General features: G+C 37.6%; 1 protein-coding gene across 1 annotated transcript; it reads right to left on the reverse strand.

Annotated features, from left to right (window-relative positions):
* Positions 1 to 10,090: 10,090 nt before the first annotated feature.
* Positions 10,091 to 11,635, reverse strand: LOC110890334 (2S seed storage protein-like). The gene is made up of 2 exons (XM_022137930.2): positions 11,041 to 11,635; positions 10,091 to 10,532 (listed from the first exon to the last, which is right to left on the reverse strand). Exons 1-2 carry the CDS (start codon positions 11,598 to 11,600, stop codon positions 10,235 to 10,237), a joined length of 858 nt encoding a protein of 285 aa, XP_021993622.1. The 5' UTR covers positions 11,601 to 11,635; the 3' UTR covers positions 10,091 to 10,234.
* Positions 11,636 to 21,911: the final 10,276 nt, after the last annotated feature.

The raw sequence follows: 21,911 nt of genomic DNA on the forward strand, positions 1-21,911 counted from the left end.
AATTATATTTCTGATGATACCTGGCCGACAATTAGGGTTTTGAACGAAGAGCGCAAGAGCAAGATGGAAGAAACCCTAAAACAACGGTCAAATCCAAGCAGACGATTGTTCGATCAATGGTGAAGAACCAAAATAAAAGAGAGTTGGTATTTACACTGTGTTCTTGTCTTCCCGAGTTAAATTAAAAAGAGAGAAAATAAAATGATTGTTTCATTTTCTTTTCTTTTCTCTTTGATTCTTTCTAAATTGGAAAGATTAATTTTAGACAAAAAATCTTTTATTTTCTCTTCTTTTCTCCCCTTTAATAAAACTCTGAAACACAACTAAAAATTATTTCTTTCCAAATCTTTTCTTTTCTCTCATTTAATGAAACTGGAGAACATAGTGTATGGAACAATAAGTTGCAATAAAAGCCCTATCTATCTTATAATGTTCCATTTTGAGCACCTGAGTTTTAGATTGGCGCATATGTGCTCGCACGTAAGCAGAGGAGCTAAGACTAAACGGTATGGGGGTTGTCTTCATGCCCGTTTCCATCTCGCTGCCCCGTCTCCCCCACCCCCTTGCTCCGGCGTCAGGCCAGGCCTGTCATCTCCGGCTGCTGGAAGCCGGTCTCAACGCCCCTCACTCCAACACACACACCTATACATACATACATATATATAAAGGGGTTCATCCCCCACCCCCTTGGTCCATCCCCTTTAGACCCTCCACTTACATGGCGGTGACGTGGCGGCCCCTCCCCTTGGGGATGAGGCTCACCATATCGGTTAGTTTAAGTGTGTTCAAAATATCCGAATCTGATTTATCCGAATCCGGATTAACCGAAAATTCGGATATCCGAATATCCGAATTTTCGGATAATCCGGATTTTCGGATTCGGATAGTGATTTCAGAAAGTTTTGGATATTTCGGATATACGATATCCGATTTTTTTAAATGTACATATATATAAATACCACTATAGAAGAAAACCTAACCTTAATCTTTTTCTAATGGTCGTATTATTGGCACACCTTGAGGGATTAAATCGACACGCTCAATACGTATCGTATAGGCCTATACGATGCGTATTGAGGTGGGTTCAAACTTCTATGTCTGCCAGAGGCTGCTAATGTCCCCTACCAAAAAGTAATACGCATCGTATAGGCCTATACGATGCGTATTGAGAGTGTCGATTTAATTTTTTAATTTTTGCAAGGTAGCTTCCTGTCACGCGGTAGCTTTCCATCACACGAACGAAGAAGCAGCACTTTGGACATTTGTTGGTCTTCAAACATCTAGGAAACATTATTTGAGAATACCCCTGAATTTATCGAAGTTGAAGAATGAGATCCTCCACTGTTGGGTTATCATCTTTCAACCTTATTTTCCCTAAATCTATCGATTCTGTTTTTCAACAGGGATGTAATGCAATGATTCCTCTCAATTGAATAGACCGACACTTGCTTCATAGGACTCACTTGAATCGTCTCGGATGTAATAACAGTACGTTTAGCATCCATGCCTGCTTGAATTGTAGAAAGCAAAGGATAATGAAGATGAACATTGTATTTATCACGAAAGTACTGAACAACCGAGATAACAACTCTGGTTTCATCAGCGGCATTTGGAACAGGAGAGTTGAAAAAACTGCAATTGGAATTGATCTTGGAACAACATACTCTTGTTACCATATGACACATGATAAAAGTGCTTTTCTAGACAAACTGGGATTATGTTTCGCAAATTGGGTAGCACATATTTGCTTCAAGATTTACTTCTGATGTCCATGTTTGATCACATTTGACTTCATCGAAGCTGTAGAATGAGATCCTCCACTGTTGGGTTATCATCTTTCAACCCCATTTTCCCTAAATTTATCGATTCTATTTTTCAACAGGGATGTAATGCAATGATTCTTATCGATTGAATAGACCGACACTTGCTTCATAGGACTCACTTGAATGGTTTCGGATGTAATAACAGTACGTTTAGCATCCATGCTTGCTTGAATTGCAGAAAGGAAAGGATAACGAAAATGAACATTGTATTTATCACGAAAGTACTGAACAACCGAGATAACAGCTCCGGTTTCATCAGCGGCATTTGGAACAGGAGAGTTGAAAAAACTGCAATTGGAATTGATCTTGGAACAACGTACTCTTGTTACCATATTCTTGGTTCAATACCAACTCATCTTTAGTAGTGTTTGTTTGAGAACCTGATTCAGATACACAACGGTTCTCCAATTCCAGATCAACAAGCAAATACACAACGGTTCTCCATTTCCAGATCAGCAAGCAAATACATAACAGTTTGTATTTCGCATAGCCACCGTTCCCATAGTAAAAAACGGTTGCGATTTGCACATTCAAAAACTGTAATTGGAATTGATCTTGGAACAACATACTCTTGTTACCATATTGTTCGTCCACTAGAACTATTTGTGTATGCATTCTTTGGTAGTTAACAACGCTATAACAGGATGGATGTGACATACACAGATAGATAATATCTGATTATTTTATTTTTTTACGACTGTTTCAGTTATGTTTCAATAAATAATATCTGATTGAGAAACACTAAAATAACAACGGTTCTCCAATTCCAGATCAATAATGTAAGGAGAAGCGTTGAGATAACGGACATCCATCAAGCTCAAAAAGAAAACTTATGTTTCCCATAGTCACAAACGATTGCGGTTTGTATTTCGCATAGCCACCGTTTTCGTAGTAAAAAATGGTTGTGGTTTGCACATTCAATCTTCAATACTTCATTAAAATACCACTAGTAGAAGAACCTGACGCGTCTTCATGTTACGGAGAATGTTCTCGAAATTGAAGGAAAGGGAGTAAAAAAGTTGAATTAAGGCGTGCATTGTTTAAATCTGAATCAGTTGTTAGGGTTTTGTTTCTTCATGCTCTAACTAAATCCTTGAATCCCAATGCTTCTCTAAAAATATTCATTGCTGTCACACCCCAACCGATGGCAGAATCATCGGGGCATGGCACTGAGCGAAACAGATTGTCCAGAAGTTTCCATAACAACTATCATTACTATTCAATTTATATAATACGTCCCATACCGTACCTCAAATAGCAAACAAATTATTACAGATAACATCTAGTCAAATATTCTGTTCCGACAACTCAGATTTAAATATAAATACAGCAATTGTTTATCTGCTTCTAGAGACCCATAATTTGACCACTACAGACAACTATTTGTTGGGCTCTAGAGCTTTATTCCAGCCTCGCTTTCCTAGCAGATAAGCATCTTAAACACCTGTCACATACGTTAAAATAAAGTCAATACATAGAATGTAAAGGTGAGCATACAAATTTCATAATAGCATAATAGAGTTCGAAATAGTTTACACATAACCAGCACGTACACAGAGGAAAACGAAGCATGTTAATTATCGACATGAATCTATCGATACCAATGACTGCGGGTTGGCTGCCCGAGGCAGTTCACAATACATGATTACCACCGTAATCCATGCAAGTAACTGTTCTTAACAACCCCCGTGTGAACGGGTGCTGAGTCCAAACTATAGTACTATCATCGTTAAGGCAGGTAGACAACATTCCACGTGTAAACATAACAACAAGCATTCATTTAGTCACGTAATACATGCGGTAACGGTTAGCATTTAAAGTAATTGAGTAGTGTGTTCGATTGTGATTTAGAATAGGTAACGTATGTAACACCCAAAAGTGCTAAAGCGAAAAGGGTTCGAGTATACTCACAGTGATTGATGGATTGAAGGGAGCACTTGAGAGTAGGGTTAGCCTGAAGAGTTCGATAGCATAACGATAAGCAACGCGTAAAACGGAAAACAAGTGTTGGAGGGTCGGACAGCTGGTCGATCGGACGGTTGTCCGATCGGACGGCTGGCCGTTCGGCTTGACAGTCCGTTCCGACAGCTGTCCGGTCGGTCGGTAGGCCGATCGGATGGCTGTTCGAGTGGATTGTTTCTTCCTTTGAGAAGGATGTGTTTGTGTATGATGGTTTGACTTTTGAAGTTTTCGTTGTAGCATTTGAAAACATTGAAGTGTCTTTACCTTTCAGGTCGGTCAATCGGACGGTTTGTTCGATCGGCCGGCTAACCGAGCGGTTAGGTACTTCAGCAGACAAGTTCTTAGCAGGGTGTCACCTGATCGGACGGCTGTTCGATCGGGTGGCACTCCTAGTGCATTGAACACGTTGAAAATCGACCAAGTGTTGAAGTATAGTATCTCATGATCCGAAGAGTAATCCAATCGGACGGTAGTCCGATCTAACAGCAGTTCGTTCAATACTAGACTTCAATGAATTGTTCAAGTGTGGGACCATATGCTAGCCGATCGGCTGGCCTGGTCGATCGGCTGACTGTCCGATCGGCTGGCTGTCCGTTCGGACAGCAGTCCGATCGGTCAGTATCCTGACCTGATCAGCTTGTTCGTCTAACACTTGGCTGTTCTGATTGTTTGTCGTTATATCGAGGTGTTTTGACCACAAGTTGAACCATAGAACCCTCGTTCTTACTTGTTCCTCCTGATCGGACAGGAATCACCCAAATCCGGCCGGTGAACCGTTCGGAACGGAGTTTAACGTTTAACCCGAAATCGGTGAACCTCATGGATAGAATCCGGACCTTGAGTCATGCAACCACCGGAATGATTAGCAAGTCGGCACAAGCTCCGTTTCTATCGGTTTGAAGGCATTGAGTGTAAAAGAGTTGAAAGAAAGTTGGAAAACCATCTTTCAATCCTTTTCACCGTGTAAATGTTTAGATCTATGAAAGATCCTTGTTTATTTATGTGGAAATCGGCTAGATCCAAGTTATTCTTGATGGATTGAAGCCAAACATGAAGTTCTTTAAGAACACCATGATGAGATCATCCTAGAACACTTGAATCTTGATGATTTCACGGTTAGAAATCAAGATTTGAAAGATAGAAAGGTGTAGGAGTGCGTGTAGATCAAGAAAGTACAAGATATAGGATGAAATCTTACCGGAATCGAAAGGAATCTGAGAAAAAGAGGGGAGCACGAGCTGGTCGGTCAGAGGTTTCCAATGGTAGAAAGTTTGAGAGTGACAAGGGGTATTTATAGGATGCCATAAGAGGAAAGTGCTGGCCGATCGGTCAGGCAGCACGATCGGACAGCCTGTCCGATCGGACAGCAGTCCGATCGGCTAGCTGTTCGATCAGCTGGTAGCCTGATCGTTCAGCAGCACGATTAGAATGTTCGGTGCGACGATTTTTGATATTTCGATCTCGATTGCGATTGATGAGAACACGATAGAGTTTCCTATTCAAATTACTTTTAATCCCAACCACTATATCTAACATACAATCATCTATACCTCGCACTATCTCTTCTCCACCAATTATCATGATTCGATTTCGATTGAGTTTCGATTTCGAGTCGAGTTTCGATTGATTACCACACACAACATAAAGTAGACACGCACAAGTAACACATAAGGCACACACACACGTATATTAACACCAAAATTCGAGTAATTCGAGTCTCGAGTTCGATGATGATTAGATTTGTTCGATTACTGATTAATTGACTTTATCGCATTGTTACTTCCTATCATTCATAGTCGTAAAGTGGTTCGCATCGATAAATAAACTTCGATTAATTCGATTGTAATTAATTACTCCACATAATACAACTAACGTAAACATAGACACAAAATAGACTAACTACGGTCAAAGGAGTCAATCTTGACTTTGACTTTGACTTTCGAAAACACGGGGTGTTACAATTGCACATTCAATATTCATAGTTGCATTTGGAACAAGAAGTCCAACAATCCGTTTATTATTTGTTGTTATCTAAATAATATGAAAGCACGCAACGAATTTGACAACTGTTGTGGTTTGCAGACTCAATCTTCATTGCTTCATTAAAATTAATAAGGCGGTCTCTTTGTTGCGTACTGATTATTGAAAAGATTTGTTGAAATCGAATAAAAGAGTAAAAAAGATGAATTGAGGCGTACATTTGGAACAATCCGTTCATTATCTATTGTTGTCTAAAACAATATGAATGCACGCAACGAATTTAACAACTGTGAATAACAAACTGTGGAGAACTTGTTTGCGTTATCCTTCAACATAACAATTTTGAATGTATATAAGAGCGTGATCAACTACTTTGGGTACATTCGAAACCAACTAAAATACGTTAAAATACGCTAAAATACCGTAAAATACGCTAAATTACGTTAAATTACGTTACAATACGTTAAAATACGCTAAAATACGTAAAAATACCCTAAAATAGGTTAAAATAAGCTAAGATACGTTAGAATACGTTCAAATACGTCAAAAATACTATTAAATACGCAACAATATGTTAGAATACGTCAAAATATGCAAAAATACGTCAAAGTACGCTACTAACGATATTTACACACACGTATACATATAACACGACACTATGGAGTCCAAGTAGATTTCAAACAAAACTGTACGTAATCATGGGATACGATATTCGCACGTAACCGAACGGCACCGAAATGACTTATGTTGAAGGTATACGTAATAAAAAGTGTAGCACCAACAAGTTCACAGAGTACACGAGCAGCGTCTTCTCCTCATTCATCTTCCAAAACCAGTTTATCATTTAATCTGCCACAAAAGCTTAGCTTACTGGGAAAGGTAACTTCAAGTTTCTTAAACTTTTTTTTTTATAAATTTTATAATTTTTCTATAGCTTTAATTAAATTTGATACATTATAGGAAGCTGTTCAACAACAAGAAAGAGCACATAAAATTGACCTTCAAGCGCTTAGAAATGCCTCAGCCTCCGAAACTCTTCATTGGTCTCTCAAGTATGACTATTTGATCCTACTCATTATCATAGAGGTGGCAATTTTCGACCCGTTCGCTTATGATGGGGTCAATTTGGGTTATAGTTTATCTCAAATGGGTTCAATCATTAAATGTGACTTAAACTGGTTAAACGGTTCGAAAATTGCCAAATATGTATTTTTAATTAACAAACCTTCTAAATCATTATATTTTGAGTAGACTACCATTTTCATCCCTGAGGTTTGTTATTTTCTGTTTTATTGTAGAGTCCTTGGGTTAGCTTTTAAATGCGTCAAAATGGATTGGTTTGAATAACGTGTCGAACCTTCTCTCTGGTCTTTTGATAGTTGCCGAAGCCGCTTCCCTGGTTGGTAATGGGTCAACACGGATTATGGTTGGAACGTGCCAAATTGACCCTTAAAACGCCTTTTTCACCCTTAAAAATCAACCCTTATTATTACGATTTTATATATGAAATATGCTTAAAGTCACTGGGCGTCGTAACTACTCTGGCTATGGGCAATCAACCGGAAAGGTTTGTTATGTAACTCCATATGCGCGTTATATACCTTTTAAAACATATTCTACGATTGCTATTTAACAAAAACTATGGTTCCTAATTTAGTAACATGACAATTGTCCTAATTTTTGTTCATAACAGCCATCCGAGTGCAATACATATTAGTTAGATTCGGAGAAACATGTAAGGAGTTGTGCAAGATATTTTATTAATGTATTATGTATACAACTAGAGTTATGCGCCGTCCGTGTTGCGGGGCGCTAAACCGAATATTTCTTAGTTTAATAATATGTACGTCTTTATTTCGTTTAGTTATACATGCTACTTATAATACGATCTCAAAAAAGATACATCGAGTCAACCAATTAAACAAAAACACTACCATAGTTAAGATAAAAAAATAACAAAAAAGATGGCAAACGTGTAATTTAGAGTTGGGGGCAAAACAATAATTTGTCAGGACCAATTAGCGAGTGCAAAACAGCTGTTTGGCACGAAAAAAAAAAAACTAAATTGAGTAGACCAAGTAAAATAAAACACTACCATAGTTTTGCCCAAAAAAAATTGATGGCAAAATTGCAATTTTTAGCTGGGATAAATCGTAATTTAAAAATGGAGGTGAAATAATATTTTGAAATGAGGGGAAACCCATTTTTTTTATTTTCAATTAGGGGCAAAATCGTAATTTTTAACTGAGGGCAAGATCGTAATTTTTAGCTGGGGGCAAAACCAAAATTTTATTTTGAACTGGGGTGAAATCGTAATTTTATATTGGGAACCAAATAGTAATTTGGTAGGACTCTAGCTGGGGGCTAAACTATAAGTTTATTTTAAACTGAGGGCAAAATCATATTTTTTAACTGAGGGCAAAATCGTAATTATAAACTAAGGATAAAATTGTAATTTGGCAGGACCTATAAATAACTATTATATGTTAAAAAACAAGGTGGCCGCCACTTTTGGCCAACCACCTAACTGAACTATTCCCGGGGCAAAGTCGTAATGTTTTAGCTGAGGGCAAAATCGTAATTTTTAGCTGCGGACAAAACCAAAACTTTATTTTGAACAGGGGGCGAACTCGTAATTTTAAACTGGGAACGAAATCGTAATTTGGCAGGACTCTAGCTGGGGCAAGAAGCATAATTTTATTTTGAACTGGGGGCAAAATCGAATTTTTTTACCTGAGGGCAAAATCGTAAATTTAGATAGGAGCAAAAGACAAATTTAATTTTTAACCGGGGGCATAATCGTAATTTTAAACGTGGGTTAAAATTGTAATTTGGTAAGACCTAGAGATTACTTTACATTAAAAAAAAAGAAAAGAAAAGAAAAGAAAAGAAAAGGGTGACCGCCATTTTGGCCAACCACCAAATACAACTATTTCCGCCTCCGCCCCAACTTCTAAATGTATATGTAAATTATATTTATAAAACCAACAATGGCAACCAATTATGATTGCATCAACAATGTTGTCATTAAGGGTTTTACGAGACCAGTTTGACTGTGTGTAGGTCAACAACTAATAAGAATCATCTCATGTAAGAACAAAATGCTACATTGTTAAAAATTTCCTTCATATAGAAGTTGCATCCATATGAGCCCATCATGGCTGTCCCTAACTTTTCTGTGTCCGTCTCTTATGCTTCTAGGGGTACCTTCCCATATGAGTTTTCTGTCATTCCCACCAACCTCCAAACTGTAACGGTAATTCCTGGCGTCATTTTCGTCACCCATGAACCGAAGAAACGCCATGTAGACTGGAGCCATGCTGAGCTGGAACGCCTCAAGTGGAGACAAAAATATTGCCCATAACAGTTGAAAATAGGTATGATTTTTGAGGTAAAAGGGGGAGTTTTAAACCTCCAAGTAAACATGGCCAAGTAAAAAATAACAATAATTTTTTTTTAGAAAAAAAGTTGTGATTTTATTACCAAATTTATAAAAATGAGGTGATGCTTGACCTTGTGAAGTCAAAGGAAGAAATTTTCAAGTTTAAAGTAAACAATGGTACACATGTGGTGAAGCCAAATGAGCATGGAATAAAATGTTAGAAACTCGAGATGGGTTGTAGTTCGTAATAGACATCATAATTATATCTAATATCAGTCGGCACACCCGCTGCAACGAGCGGACATTTCCACTAATTTATTTAAAAAGGGTCAAACGAGCGGGCATTTCCACTTGTTTATTAAAAAAGGATCAAACTTTTCATAATATGTGATTGAGGATGCAAAATAAAAAAAAATGGTAGCTTGAGATATAAACATTTGTGATTAATGGATCAAACTTTGAGATATAAACATTTGTGATTAATAAATTTAAATATTTAACCCGGGTGATAACCGTGATAACCTAGTATATATCTGAGTTTAGATTTTCATGGGCATTAATGGATCAGTTTTTTTCCTAGTATATATCATCCTAGTATATATCTGAGTTTAGATTTTCATGGGCATTAATGGATCAGTTTTTTTTTTTTAACCACGAGTGTCAGCCCAGTGATCACCGGCACCCATCTAAAATCGGGAGTTCAATGTGGGTTCGGGAGTTCAATGTGGCGCGGGTTCGAACCATCTAAAATCGGGAGTTCAATGTGGGTTCGGGAGTTCAATGTGGCGCGGGTTCGAATCCTGCTTCGCTCCCCTCGAACTCGGCTGGGTATTCACCAGCCGGTGACGTGCAATCAACTTTTTTTTTTTTAATGGATCACTTTTCAGATTTCTTGTGTTATTAAGATATAAAAGGATACTCAACAAGTACATATCGAAAGATAAGATGAAAACCATCCAAAAACATTTAGTCATTTTATTATTACTCTCAAAGGAAACTATATATATATGCTTCCATCACAAAGCCACAATCCCTAGTTTCGACTAGAGATGCGCTTTCCTTTATTACTCATTCAAAAGCCTCCACTTCAGTAGGGGATGTTGCATTGCTGGACTTCCAAGTCGCACTGATTCGGCAGATTCTGAATCACCCTCCTTGCGATGTCCATCTCCTGTCCACCGAACTGCCCACGTCGACGTTGCTGCTGCTGGTGCTGCTGTGGCTGCCTCATCACTCTCCTAGCCACTTCTTGAACCGCCTCGCATTGACACTCCCTGTTCACGTTTTGGAGCTGGTTGCAGCATTGTTGGAGTTCTGGCTCCTGCTGCTGCTGTCCTGGGCGCCTTATGTATGGCATGGGGGACTGCATTTGCTGCTCCACATACCTGTTGGAAATCATAATAGGGAGATATCATTTAAGTATTTTTTTTTTTTTGCAGTTATCTTATTATGATGTCATTATTGTAACAATATATAGTTAATTAATAAGGGTGAAGGGGGTGCTCACCTAATAGGTGAGTCCCCTCTCTTACGCCAAACCAATCCCCGTGTGCCACGTCAAGTCCCCTCTTAAACTCCCCTAACACCCCAATTTGATGGCGCCACTCCCCTCTTAACTCCCCTTATTTTTTTATTCAAAAAAAAAAAAAAAAAAAAACAAAAGCTTTGATTGGTTGATGCTCAGCTGGCCCACCAAACTTCCCCCCTCCTCCATCGGTGAATCCATGCCCAAGTTCAACCCCGAATCGGGACCCCGCAGTGATGGCGGCGGTGTTCCCGATCGGGGAAACCCCTCACCGAAGCCACTCCCCGACTACGCCCCGGACACCCTAATACGTTGTTCATTTTCCTAAGGTGTAGGTATATATGACCCGTCCATGTATCGTATTATACCTTTGGCATTGACTGACGGGTCGTTGGATTTCAGTTTCACTGCATTGTTGTGATCTGCCAAAGGGCCTGTCACGGAAGGGGATATCGATATTGCTCTCGGTGACGACGGTGGTGGTGATGGTTCCGATTTCGCATCGTCTTGATTGAAGGTTGCATACGTTAGGGAGAATCTGAGCCTTCTGCTTCAACTGTTGGGTCTGCTGCGAACTGCGGAAGGGTACAGACTGCCGTCCCTGTTGCTGTTGAACCTGCTGCTGGGCTTCTCGGAACACCTGCTTCACTGCCTCACATTGGCACTGCTGGTCTATGTTTTGGAGCTCTTGACAACACTGCTGGAGGAGCTGCTGCTCCTGTTGCTGTTGGTGTTGCTGCCCCCTCTGACCTTGCTGGAGGAACATGCGACACTGGTTCAACCTTTGTCCCTGTACCTGTTGGCTACATTGCCTTTGTTCGGAGAGCGGGTTCTCGTCTTCGATGGTGGTGGTGATGATGGTTGTGTGGGCGGTAGCAAAGGCTACAAGGGCTGCTAAGGCGAGGAAGAGAAGTGTTTTCGTTGCCATTGTGGGAGATGGTGTTGGTTGTTGTGTGTATTTGAGTCTGGTGGTGGTGGGTATATATGGTGCATGAAGGTTTACACGTGGAGAGGTGGATTTGATCGGTGGCGTAATGTAATAGTTGTCAAGCAACACGTACGAGTTTTTCATGAAAAATGTAGTTAGTGGAAGTGTGATTTGGAGTATGTATGAGGTGTCAAGTCTTTTGTTTGGAATATATGATGAAATGGCTCCATGTGGAGTTGAGATCTCATATGAGTTAGAAATAGCCAAGTAGCAAGGGCGTTATTGAAATTGAAAATCAATATTGAATTTTGATTCAATGAACATAGATCAAAATAATTATGAACTGCTTCCAATGTTTTTTATCAAAGAAAATCATTGTTGTTTTGGTGTATTTCGTTTAGATACCTGTGGCATGCAATTAATCAATTATTAATCCCCCAACATAGAACAGTTTTTTTTTTTTCTTAAAACCAAAATGTCTACAAATTAATGTTTAAAAGTTCACGGTTTAAAAAAAAATTATTGAACAAACTTTGTGTTTCTTATGTTACTTTCCTACTAAAACATTTGACCATATGTGCAAAGATAAAGTAGTTATCCACTAAAGGGTGTAGGGTTATGGTTGGAATATGGTTCGCCACGTAGGAACATAAATAAAAGGCTATACCACATTACCACCCCCTTCTCTAATCCACCATAGTTTGCATGAATTAAAATATGGCAACTATGGTCCTCCTTTTTATTTTTCAAGTAATCATTTACTTTTTCTTTAGACAAATATAAAATAAATAAATAAGGGAATAGTAGTGTGGGTCATAACCACACCCTTAGGGGAGTGGTTTTGGATTGTAGATTAGAGGTGGGTGACATGATACTGATGTGGAGGGTCATGATGGTTATGAGAATCATAACGACACCCTATAGCCTAAGGGGTGTGGTGCTCCACTTTACATCACTCACCACACTCAATCATGTTCCGCCACGTCATCAAACTTAGTTTCATCACTAGTGATAATTTTTTTTATTTTTTTATTTTTTAAATAATAAATTAACAATAATAATTTCATTTAAATAAAAACCAATAATGTTACAAAGGCATGCCCATAACTTATGATACAAATTATGAATAACACATTTTTGGGTCTAATAATATCGGCCCATAAGTTACGATACAAAACCCTAAAATGAGGCCCATCCAAAACTACTCATATTTCACTTTACCCATTTTTCCCTAAAAAGGCGAACGCTATTTTTAACCTAAATTAGCCCGCCACTTGCAGCAAAGACCATCAAACTCTTCACTACCCTAGCAGGTTTGTGTGTTTTTCCTACTTCTACACTTGGAAAACTGAAACTAATTGCTAAATGTTGAATGTTCAGACTGGAAATTACTTGATAAATGTAACATTCAAACGGTAAACATCGTCATCACCACGCGTTATCACCACTACTCGTGGTCATCATGAGTGACGGCGGTGTTCCACGCGTGGTCACCCAACCACCACGTTCCATCACGTAGCGCCCCGCATGCCTAATAGGGATGTGATATGTGCTACTTTTAATCTTAAGACTAACTCCAACGCATCCGAAATCATGCCGTCCAAGCCACGTCGGAGCCGTCCGAAATTAGGAGTTGCATTGGAGCCAGACGCCCGATGATGTTCGAAGGGGAGGCCTCCAAAGTTAAGGGCCTGATTTGTCTCGGTTATTGAGCCATTTTCTTTCTTTTTTTTTTTCAATGGTGATTTCCAATTTGTTTAATAAGACACCTTTGCAAATATTATAAGGCACCAGTGATTACATGGAAAGCTTCAATTGAGCTTTAATGGAGAAAATGAGTTTTTAGTGGTTGAACCGCCATTGAGTTATCTTACATATAGACCTGGTTAGAGACAAGAGAGGAGAGATTGTAGAAGATGAATAGAAAAAAAATGAAATTGGAGTGAAAAGGAAGAAAGTAAATAGGAAAATATTGATAAGAAATGAAGGGTGAGAAATGAATAGGGTTTCAGAGAGAAGATGAAAAAGTAAAGAAGCAGAGAAGGTTTCTATTTATCAATAAGTATTACATAAGCTTTAGGATTAATTTAAATTTTGAACAATCCAATTAATAAAAAAATCGTTGCATAAGCGGTTTTTATGTATTCATATTTTTTTTAAATCTAGTTGACTTATGAATTAGATAGTACTTATCTACTTATTATTTAGATACATTTTAATAATTGGAGTAATTAAATTTAAAGAAAAATGAGTGATGATGTGGAAAATGTAAGGATATGTTTGGATATTTGTATGGTCGGAGTAGAAATTGAGGTTTTTAAGGATTTGTAAGGATTTTTATGGATTTTTAAGGATACGATGTGGCAGCTGACTAGGCAGGTAAGGACGCCTAAGAATGCCTTTAGCATTGGAGATAGTCTAATTAGATAACTCTTTCTAGTGTGGGTCTTTTTTACGTAAACATTTAATTACGGCTTTATTTTTTAGCTTTCTTTTTTCAGTTGAACTGGATATCGATCAAATTTCTGTCACAATGCGTGAAGAATTTTACTAGTTATTAGTTGTACCTCAAAATTTTCATATTTTACAAATTCTTTTTCTAAACAAAATTTCAAATTTCAATTTATGTAATTCTTAGAATTTTAATTGATCTTAGTATTCATATTTAATTTTTAGTTGGTAATTAATAATTGTTTATACTTTAATAATTATTATTTGTTTATAAGGAAAAAGAAAAGGGAAGGTTAGTGATATGAAATATGTGCATTTCCATTGGAATTGTTACAAGTATATTAGGCTATCTCCAACTTAAGAGAAAAATCCAGATCTGTTCATGCCCTTGATGATGTGGTTGGATGACCTGGATGAGAGAGAGATGAGAGAGAGGGGGAAAATATTAAGCTAAGGGTGTGGGAGAGAGGTGCCTGATGCAGAGGAAGAGGGTGTTGTGAGAAGAGAGACGGGACCCACTATTCTTGCGTCCGTTGCATAGAAGAGGGAGAATGGTTGGGCAGCTTAGGTGGCATCAGGCAGGAGATAAGGGCGGAGGGGAATGATCCGATGCGTTGCGTTGCGTTGAGGATAGTCTTATTATGGTGTATCCACGTACGGACCCATAAGCTAGGTTGATATAGAGGGCAGCTCCCCCCCCCCTACTTAAAAAAGAAATTAGTGCCATGCCTGTTAAATTCTGATTTTCCTCTATTAGTGGTGGACGTAGGAATTATTTGTTGGGGGTGCGGATGAGGTGTTCAACTATATTTTCAAGGGGTGCGGTCGGGTTTTTTGCCCAAAATATACACTAAATTTCTTTTTTCAAAGGGTGCGGCCCCCCACCTTGGCCAAAGGGTGGGTCCGCCCCTGCCTCTATAAGTTTCGCAATCTCCGTCAATTAACTCTCTAAAGAAAGGAAGTTGCCCTCCTAAAAAAGAAATCAGTGTGTTATACCTCTTAAAATCCTGATTGTCCCTTATAAAGTTTTTGCAATCTCTGTCAATTAACTTCCTAAATTGATCTTCATTATTCTGAAGCCCACTCCTAAGAAAAGGAAGATTAGAAATCTTTATACATAAGATTTGTTTAAAGCCTACTCCTAAGAAAAGGGAGATTAGAAATCTTTATACATAAGATTTGTTGTGTAAGTAGTTAAAGTCTTAAAGCCCAATTTAAACCCTCTTAAATGAGTTAAGGCTTAAGCCAATGCCGCCATGACCCATGTTAATTTTTATTGAACCTTACAAAAAAAGAAGCGACAACTGCGATTGTTAATTTTTAAACTTTATTAAAAAACAATGAAGTGGCGAACTGTGATCGCTATCATCTGTTCTGTTGAGGTTGACAAAGTGCAATTGTTATCATCTATCGAAGTTGACCCCTCAACTATGGCACTATTCCGATCATAATTCGGATCGTTAGGCTGGTGGGTGTGGAGGATGGTAGTCTTTTGGGGATGATTCGTCATGTAAGCGGCCACGTCATCGGATGTAGGGATGAGTCAAGGGATGGGCCAAGGGTGTAGTGATGAGGCCCTTTATATATACATATATATGTATGTATCTGTTGGATAAGGAAGAGAAGGACCATCGTTGGTGTCTTGGAGATGATGATGGGGACAGGACGAAGTACTGGGAGGTGGTGTGGACGTGCCTCCACGGGGCGCGACGACCCTCCACCGTACACACCGCATTGCCTTACTTCGACGCCCTTGACCAAAGACTCGTTTAGTTGTTTAAGTTGGGGTTTACAAAAAGTTTATGATTTGATATTGAATACTTAAATGATTGTTGTAGTTCAGAGTTATCATATAAAATTTAGTTTGCTTATTTTTTATTATGACTCGAACCTGTTGAAATATATATTTATTATATATATATAACATTCCTTTTATTCAATTCTATATGTTTCTAATTCTTGTCTTTATTTTTGTGTCATGTGTTGATTGAGCTTATTGGTCTCATTTGTGTTGTTTGGGCTTGCTGAGTGTTGGGTTGTTTGCTTGGGCTTTATTGCGCGTGGGGCTGAAGTATCAATGAGTTGATCCGATTTTATATAAGGAGGGTTGGTGCATTGGGATCATTCATTATCTCAACTCCTTATCTTCTGATCTCTGCTTATTCTCTCTCTATAGAAACTTCAGAGCTAGGGTTTCTTCAGTTTGTGTTTGAGAGTTTGGGATCTTGTTTTGATCATCTTTAGTAGCAAATCATCCTGTTGATGATCTGCATAGGCTGAGAGTTTACTAAATCTTGTATTGTGGGATTCTCGTTGGTAATCTATGTCGGCTACCTTTGTATTTTTGATTGAAGTCAATTTGTGCCGACTTGTGGCTTAATAAAGTGATTACTATTATTGATATCGTGTTCTTGGCATGGTATCAGAGCACTAGGTACTCTTGGGGTTATCTTCTTCTTCTTTGATTTGAGGGTTTGATCTTCTAGATCTAGTTAGATCTGTGTTGACTGTTGATGGTTTTAGAAGTCTTGGTGGTGCTTGTGCTTCTGCCGATTCCAGATAGTGTTCTTCTGGTTTTCTTGGAGTTTGTGCTTGACAAGAGGGCTGAAACCATAATTTCTAGGGTTTTCTTGTGTCTTTGAAGGGGTTCTCGTTGGTCTTTTTTATAGGTCAAACCAACAGAACTTGTGTGTTTGTCTTCTAATTAGGTGCTTGTAACCCTAAGTGAATGTTACAAGTTTGATTGCTAGAGTTATACGCACCCGCTGTGAGATTGTTTTATCTCTTTCTTGTTTTTTATTGTTTTGAATCACTGAGTCTGTGTGTCTAGGCATTTTGATACCGGGTTTAGTAAGACCGGCTTGATCTTTGGGACACAAAAAGGGTACACTTTGTTGCATTATTTAGTTGTTTGTGTTTTTTCCTTTCCTGTGTTTCTTGATTTTGGTCTTTTGGTGTGTGGTTCCCTTGACATAGATTGCGGAGGCACCTTTAAGTGACGAACCTCTGATCTGACTAACTGTCTTGGCTTCGCCTTGTGTGAACTTGTGATTGTTTTTTTTCTTTACTGATTTGTTGGTTTTACCATGACTGATAAGGGTAGTGATTCGCTTGTTACTTCTACTAGTGGCACACTTGTTAGTAAGATTGATACTAGTGATCCATTATCTTCATCCTAGTGATTCTGCTAACTTGACTATTGTGAATATAAAATTGAAAGGAACTGATAATTACACTGTTTGGGTTAATGCTATGAATCTTGCTTTACAAGTAAAAAATAAACTTGGATTCATTGATGGTTCTTGTGTTAAGTCTACTACTGATGAAGTATTAGGAAGACAGTGGGATAGATGTAATTCAATTGTTCTTACATGGATTTTGAATTCAGTGTCTGAGGAATTATATTTGGGTCATATGTATTCTAAGTTAGCTTTTGTTGTGTGGAAAGAGTTAAAGGAAACATATGATAAAGTAGATGGATTTGTGGTCTTTAATTTGTATCAAAAGATTAATTCTTTTTCTTAAAATGACATGCCTGTTTTTGAGTATTATCATAAGTTGAATTGCATGTGGAAACAATTAGATCAAATCTTGTCACTCCCTACTCGTACTTGTGATGCATCCAAACGGTCTAATGATTTCAATCATCTGATTAAATTGATACAGTTCTTAATGGGTCTTGACAGTACTTACTAGTCTGTGAGAACTTCTTTGTTTACTAGGGAAGGTCTTCCTTCTGTGAAGGATGCTTTTTCTGTCATTTCTAGAGAAGAGTTTCACAGAAATGAAAACAATTTTTCTGAAAAAAGTTACTAATAATCCAGTTGGTTTTGCTGTTAAAACCAGTCAGTCTTTTGATTCTAAAAAGAAAAATGTTAGAACTCCTAACCCAAACCTAAATGTTATCACTGTAACAAGACTGAACATACTGTTGAGAAATGTTTTGAACTTGTTGGTTATCCTTCTTGGATGAAGTCTAAAACCAATGGTAATAGGGGGGGGGGCAGTTAGTAATAATGTGGTTATTGATACTTCTGAAACTGCCACCTATTTGATTAACAGGACTCCGTCTTCTATCTTAAATGGTAGGCTCCTTATGATCTTGTGTTTGGTTTTGCTCTTGTTTTGAGTCAGTGTAGAATTGTTGGGCGTCTTTGTTTTAGCACTGTGTTAAACAATTCTGATAAGTTTAATAGTCATGCTGAAAAATGTGTTTTGGTTGGATATTCTAATGAGAAAAAGGGGTATAAACTATGGAGTCTAGATCAAAAGGTAATGTTTTATTCTAAGGATGTCAAATTTTATGAATCTGTCTTTCCTTTTAAAGAAAAGAAAACTTTGCTTGATCCAGATTCTGAAGTTAATACCTTGAATTTTTTTGATTTATTTGATCAAAATGACACCCAAAACTCTAAACCTGACTCTACTCCCAATGATGATAACACAAGCATGAATCCTTTAACCTTCAGTCATGATTTTTAGCAACCTGTTAATAACTCTGACAATACTTTAGGTAGGGCTGATACTTAGCAACCAAGCAGTGTTGAGTTAGAAACTGGTAGGGTTGAACATGGTTTAGAAGTTGAGGAAAACATAAGCAATTCTGATAGAGATAATTCAGGTCAACCTAGCAGTGTTTCAAGTAAATCTTCTAGAAATGGAAAATTTCCTTCTAAACTTGATGATTTTATTGTTGATTGTAACACCTCGCAAAATCATGTCCAATATAGTATCGACACGTGTCATGGACTTTAAACGTGTAACGGATTGATTACGAGGGACTAAAGTTGACAAACGAAGATAGTATGTGTATAGAAGGATTCAAAGTGTCAACATTTGATAATTTTGCCTTTCAACAACCCTACAAGATGTTTATACCCTTAAACGAATTAATCATGAATCGTATGAAACCGTTTGTGGAAAAAAGTGAAAGTTTACAAGACGCGAGGGTTAAATGTGTCAACATGTTTAATTAATACCTCTGAATGACCTTTTAACGAACCCAGAGCCTTGTAACGATTAATTATGCTCCCAAGAATAAGTGATAAAAATTTCACAAGGTTTCGATATCGTATGAGGAAAATATGTTAACTTTCGTAATTAAGGGGTTAAAAGCGTCAACAAGACAAAACATGTGTTTTCGATTATCATTTAACGAAACCGGACCTAACGGTGTTTGGTTATATCTCATGGATCACAAAAATATAAGTTATATGGGTTAAATACGCTTTAAATGAAAGATTTTACGCTTTAGAAGGTCCAGGGGGTGAAAATGTCAACATTGAAAACTTGCTGATCAGGTGACCCACATGGTGGCGTCACGCCACCACCAACATCCTCTGCCGTCGTGCGACGCGACGACCTGAACTGGGCAGATTCTCTGCACAGCTGCAGGTCAGCCTGTTGCACCGCATTTGCATGCCTTGTTTTCGATTTCAGGGGCTGAGCCAACAAGTTTTCATGCATAGGGACACCTGGGATGATCAGGAATCACTTGTAGACTTGGGTGGAATGATCTAGTGAAGTTTAAATCCCTATATAAGAGCTTCTTGTTTGCTAGTTCACTTGCTCACTCACAAAATCTTTCACAACTCATTCTCTGGAACTTCCTGGAGCTCAAGCAAATTTTCTTAAGTTCCAAATTCGTGCTAAGGACCATTGTAAGTGTTCTTATCCTCCTAAGTTCAAGTTTTATTAGCTTAATGACTAGAAGTCAAAGCTTTCATAATTAAGCTTTGACTTAGTGATTAATCACTAATGGTCCAACCATTATTCGAATTGAAAGTGGCTATGAGTTGGTAATTATGTGGGTAATAAGTCCTTTAAAGGGCACCCCCTGATTATCACTCTAACTTGGTCAATTGTCGGGTCAAACTTAATATTAAAAAGTCAACAGAAAGCTTTTTTTTGCAAATAAACACATAACTAATAATGTAGAGGTTATGGAACATGTTTTAACACTAAAATAACTTGGTAAATAATGTAAGAACATGTCTAAGCATGTTCAACCCGACAATTCCGAGTTTAGGCTCGGTTCGGAACCGAAAATCGCAAAAGAAGACTTTTGCTTTGACTTTCAGTTCTGATCCGATTTAGCTTTTTTTAGATATGCTTTAAGGTTTCTTTAGGACCATGTTATAAGTTAGTAAAACCCTCTGAGGTTATACTACATGGTTCCTTAATTATCCGATTCATTTGCATGTTTCCGTTAACTGCTTAAATATTGACCATTATGCCCTTTTGACATTAAAACGAGATTTTTGAAAATGTGAGAGGACAAAAACCTTTATTACTGATTTATAAGCTTGTCCCAAAAATTTGACACCAGTTTGACGTCTAAATTAGGAGTTATGCTCAATATCGTAATTTAAAAGCTTTTTATTAATTAATCGGCATATTTTGCATAAAGCCTATTTAAACCTGAATTTTTATACAAAACCTTTTACCCACTGATGTAATATAATATTTTGGGATTTTTGAAGATTTTGTTTAATTTTAAACTGATCATAACATGGGGTTCTTGCTTTGATTCGGTAATTCACGATTATACCCTTTTTGCTAATAAAATGAATTTTACATAACATTTTGATACCAAACCCTTTGCTACTGATTTTATATGTTAAATAAAATATTTTAAGCCTTCTGGACTGATAAAAATCTCAGCTTTCCTTATATAACCTTAAAATCGCCCAAAACCGACTTTTTACGCGTTATAAACGCATAGTATGGATTAAAACTATTTTTGACATATAAGAGTTAATACCTACTGATGTTTTAAGTAACTTTTTATACTTTAACAGTAAGAAAGGGTTTTGAACTCAGATTTCCAAATTTGACCTTTAAAGCTTATGTGAAATGACCAAAATACCCCTACGGTGCATAGTTTGGTTATAAATGATGAATTTCCCATATATGCAATACCCTACTGATATGACTTACAAAAATAAATATTTTTACTGATCATTTTAGACCAGAACCTTAGATTAATATTTAACCTCTTTTATAATCTTAAAAATGACCAAAATACCCCTTCAGGGCATAAATTGATTTTAAATTCGTTTTGGGCATAATGGAAGGTATCCTACTGATATCACAACATATTTAAGGCATATTAACTTGTGAAACCTGTACATGACTCATTTGGTTATTCGTTATGCATTTTTCGCGTTCGGCACGGTTTATGTAACTAGTTTGCATAAATTGACCGAAACGGGTCAAACCTTATCATTTTTACCTCAAAATCCAGAATATGTTTAGTTTACCCATATTATACAAGTCTTCATACTTTTCGGGTCTAAACCACATTCTAATCCGGTCTTCGCTTAATCTTGCGTTTTAAACCGTATATCTTTCTTTAAAACTAACTGGTCTAAGTTTAAACTTAAGTAAGACCCGTTAGGAATCTAATAGGTTATTAAAACCTTCGTTCCAGATATAGGAGCCCAGTAAAAGATATTTGCACTTGCTGATTGTATACGGCTGGGATAAATTTGTATAATTTGCTCAGGTAAATACTTTTAACTTATTTTCCGTTATACGGGCTTGGGATACGGTATTATAATAATACCGCTTGGTTGGGTGTGTAATTGTTTAAATCGGATTGTGATTAATATATTTGTATAACCCGTTTTAATCTGTTTTCTTTGGTATATGGCCTTTGGGGGGTTAATGACCATGTCCTGGATATCCTTGGCTCATTCATTGAAATGGCCACGACTTAAGCATGGGGTATAGGCATACACCTGACAGTTGCGTGTATATAAATGGTAATCCACAATAAGGAGTTCTCCTTGTGGGCATTATACCTGTGGTGTGTCAGTTAATCTTGTCCGGCTCTTCTAACCGGCCCTGACGGACGGC

This window comes from Helianthus annuus, chromosome 11 (assembly GCF_002127325.2).
Source record: "Helianthus annuus cultivar XRQ/B chromosome 11, HanXRQr2.0-SUNRISE, whole genome shotgun sequence".
Classification (NCBI taxonomy): Eukaryota; Viridiplantae; Streptophyta; class Magnoliopsida; order Asterales; family Asteraceae; genus Helianthus; species Helianthus annuus.

Coding starts and splice junctions, on each gene's coding strand:
- LOC110890334 (XM_022137930.2), bottom strand. CDS start 11,600: ATGGCAACGAAAACACTTCTCTTCCTCGCCTTAGCAGCCCTTGTAGCC. Junction 10,533..11,040: donor CCCGTCAGTCAATGCCAAAG/GTATAATACGAT, acceptor GATTTCCAACAG/GTATGTGGAGCAGCAAATGC.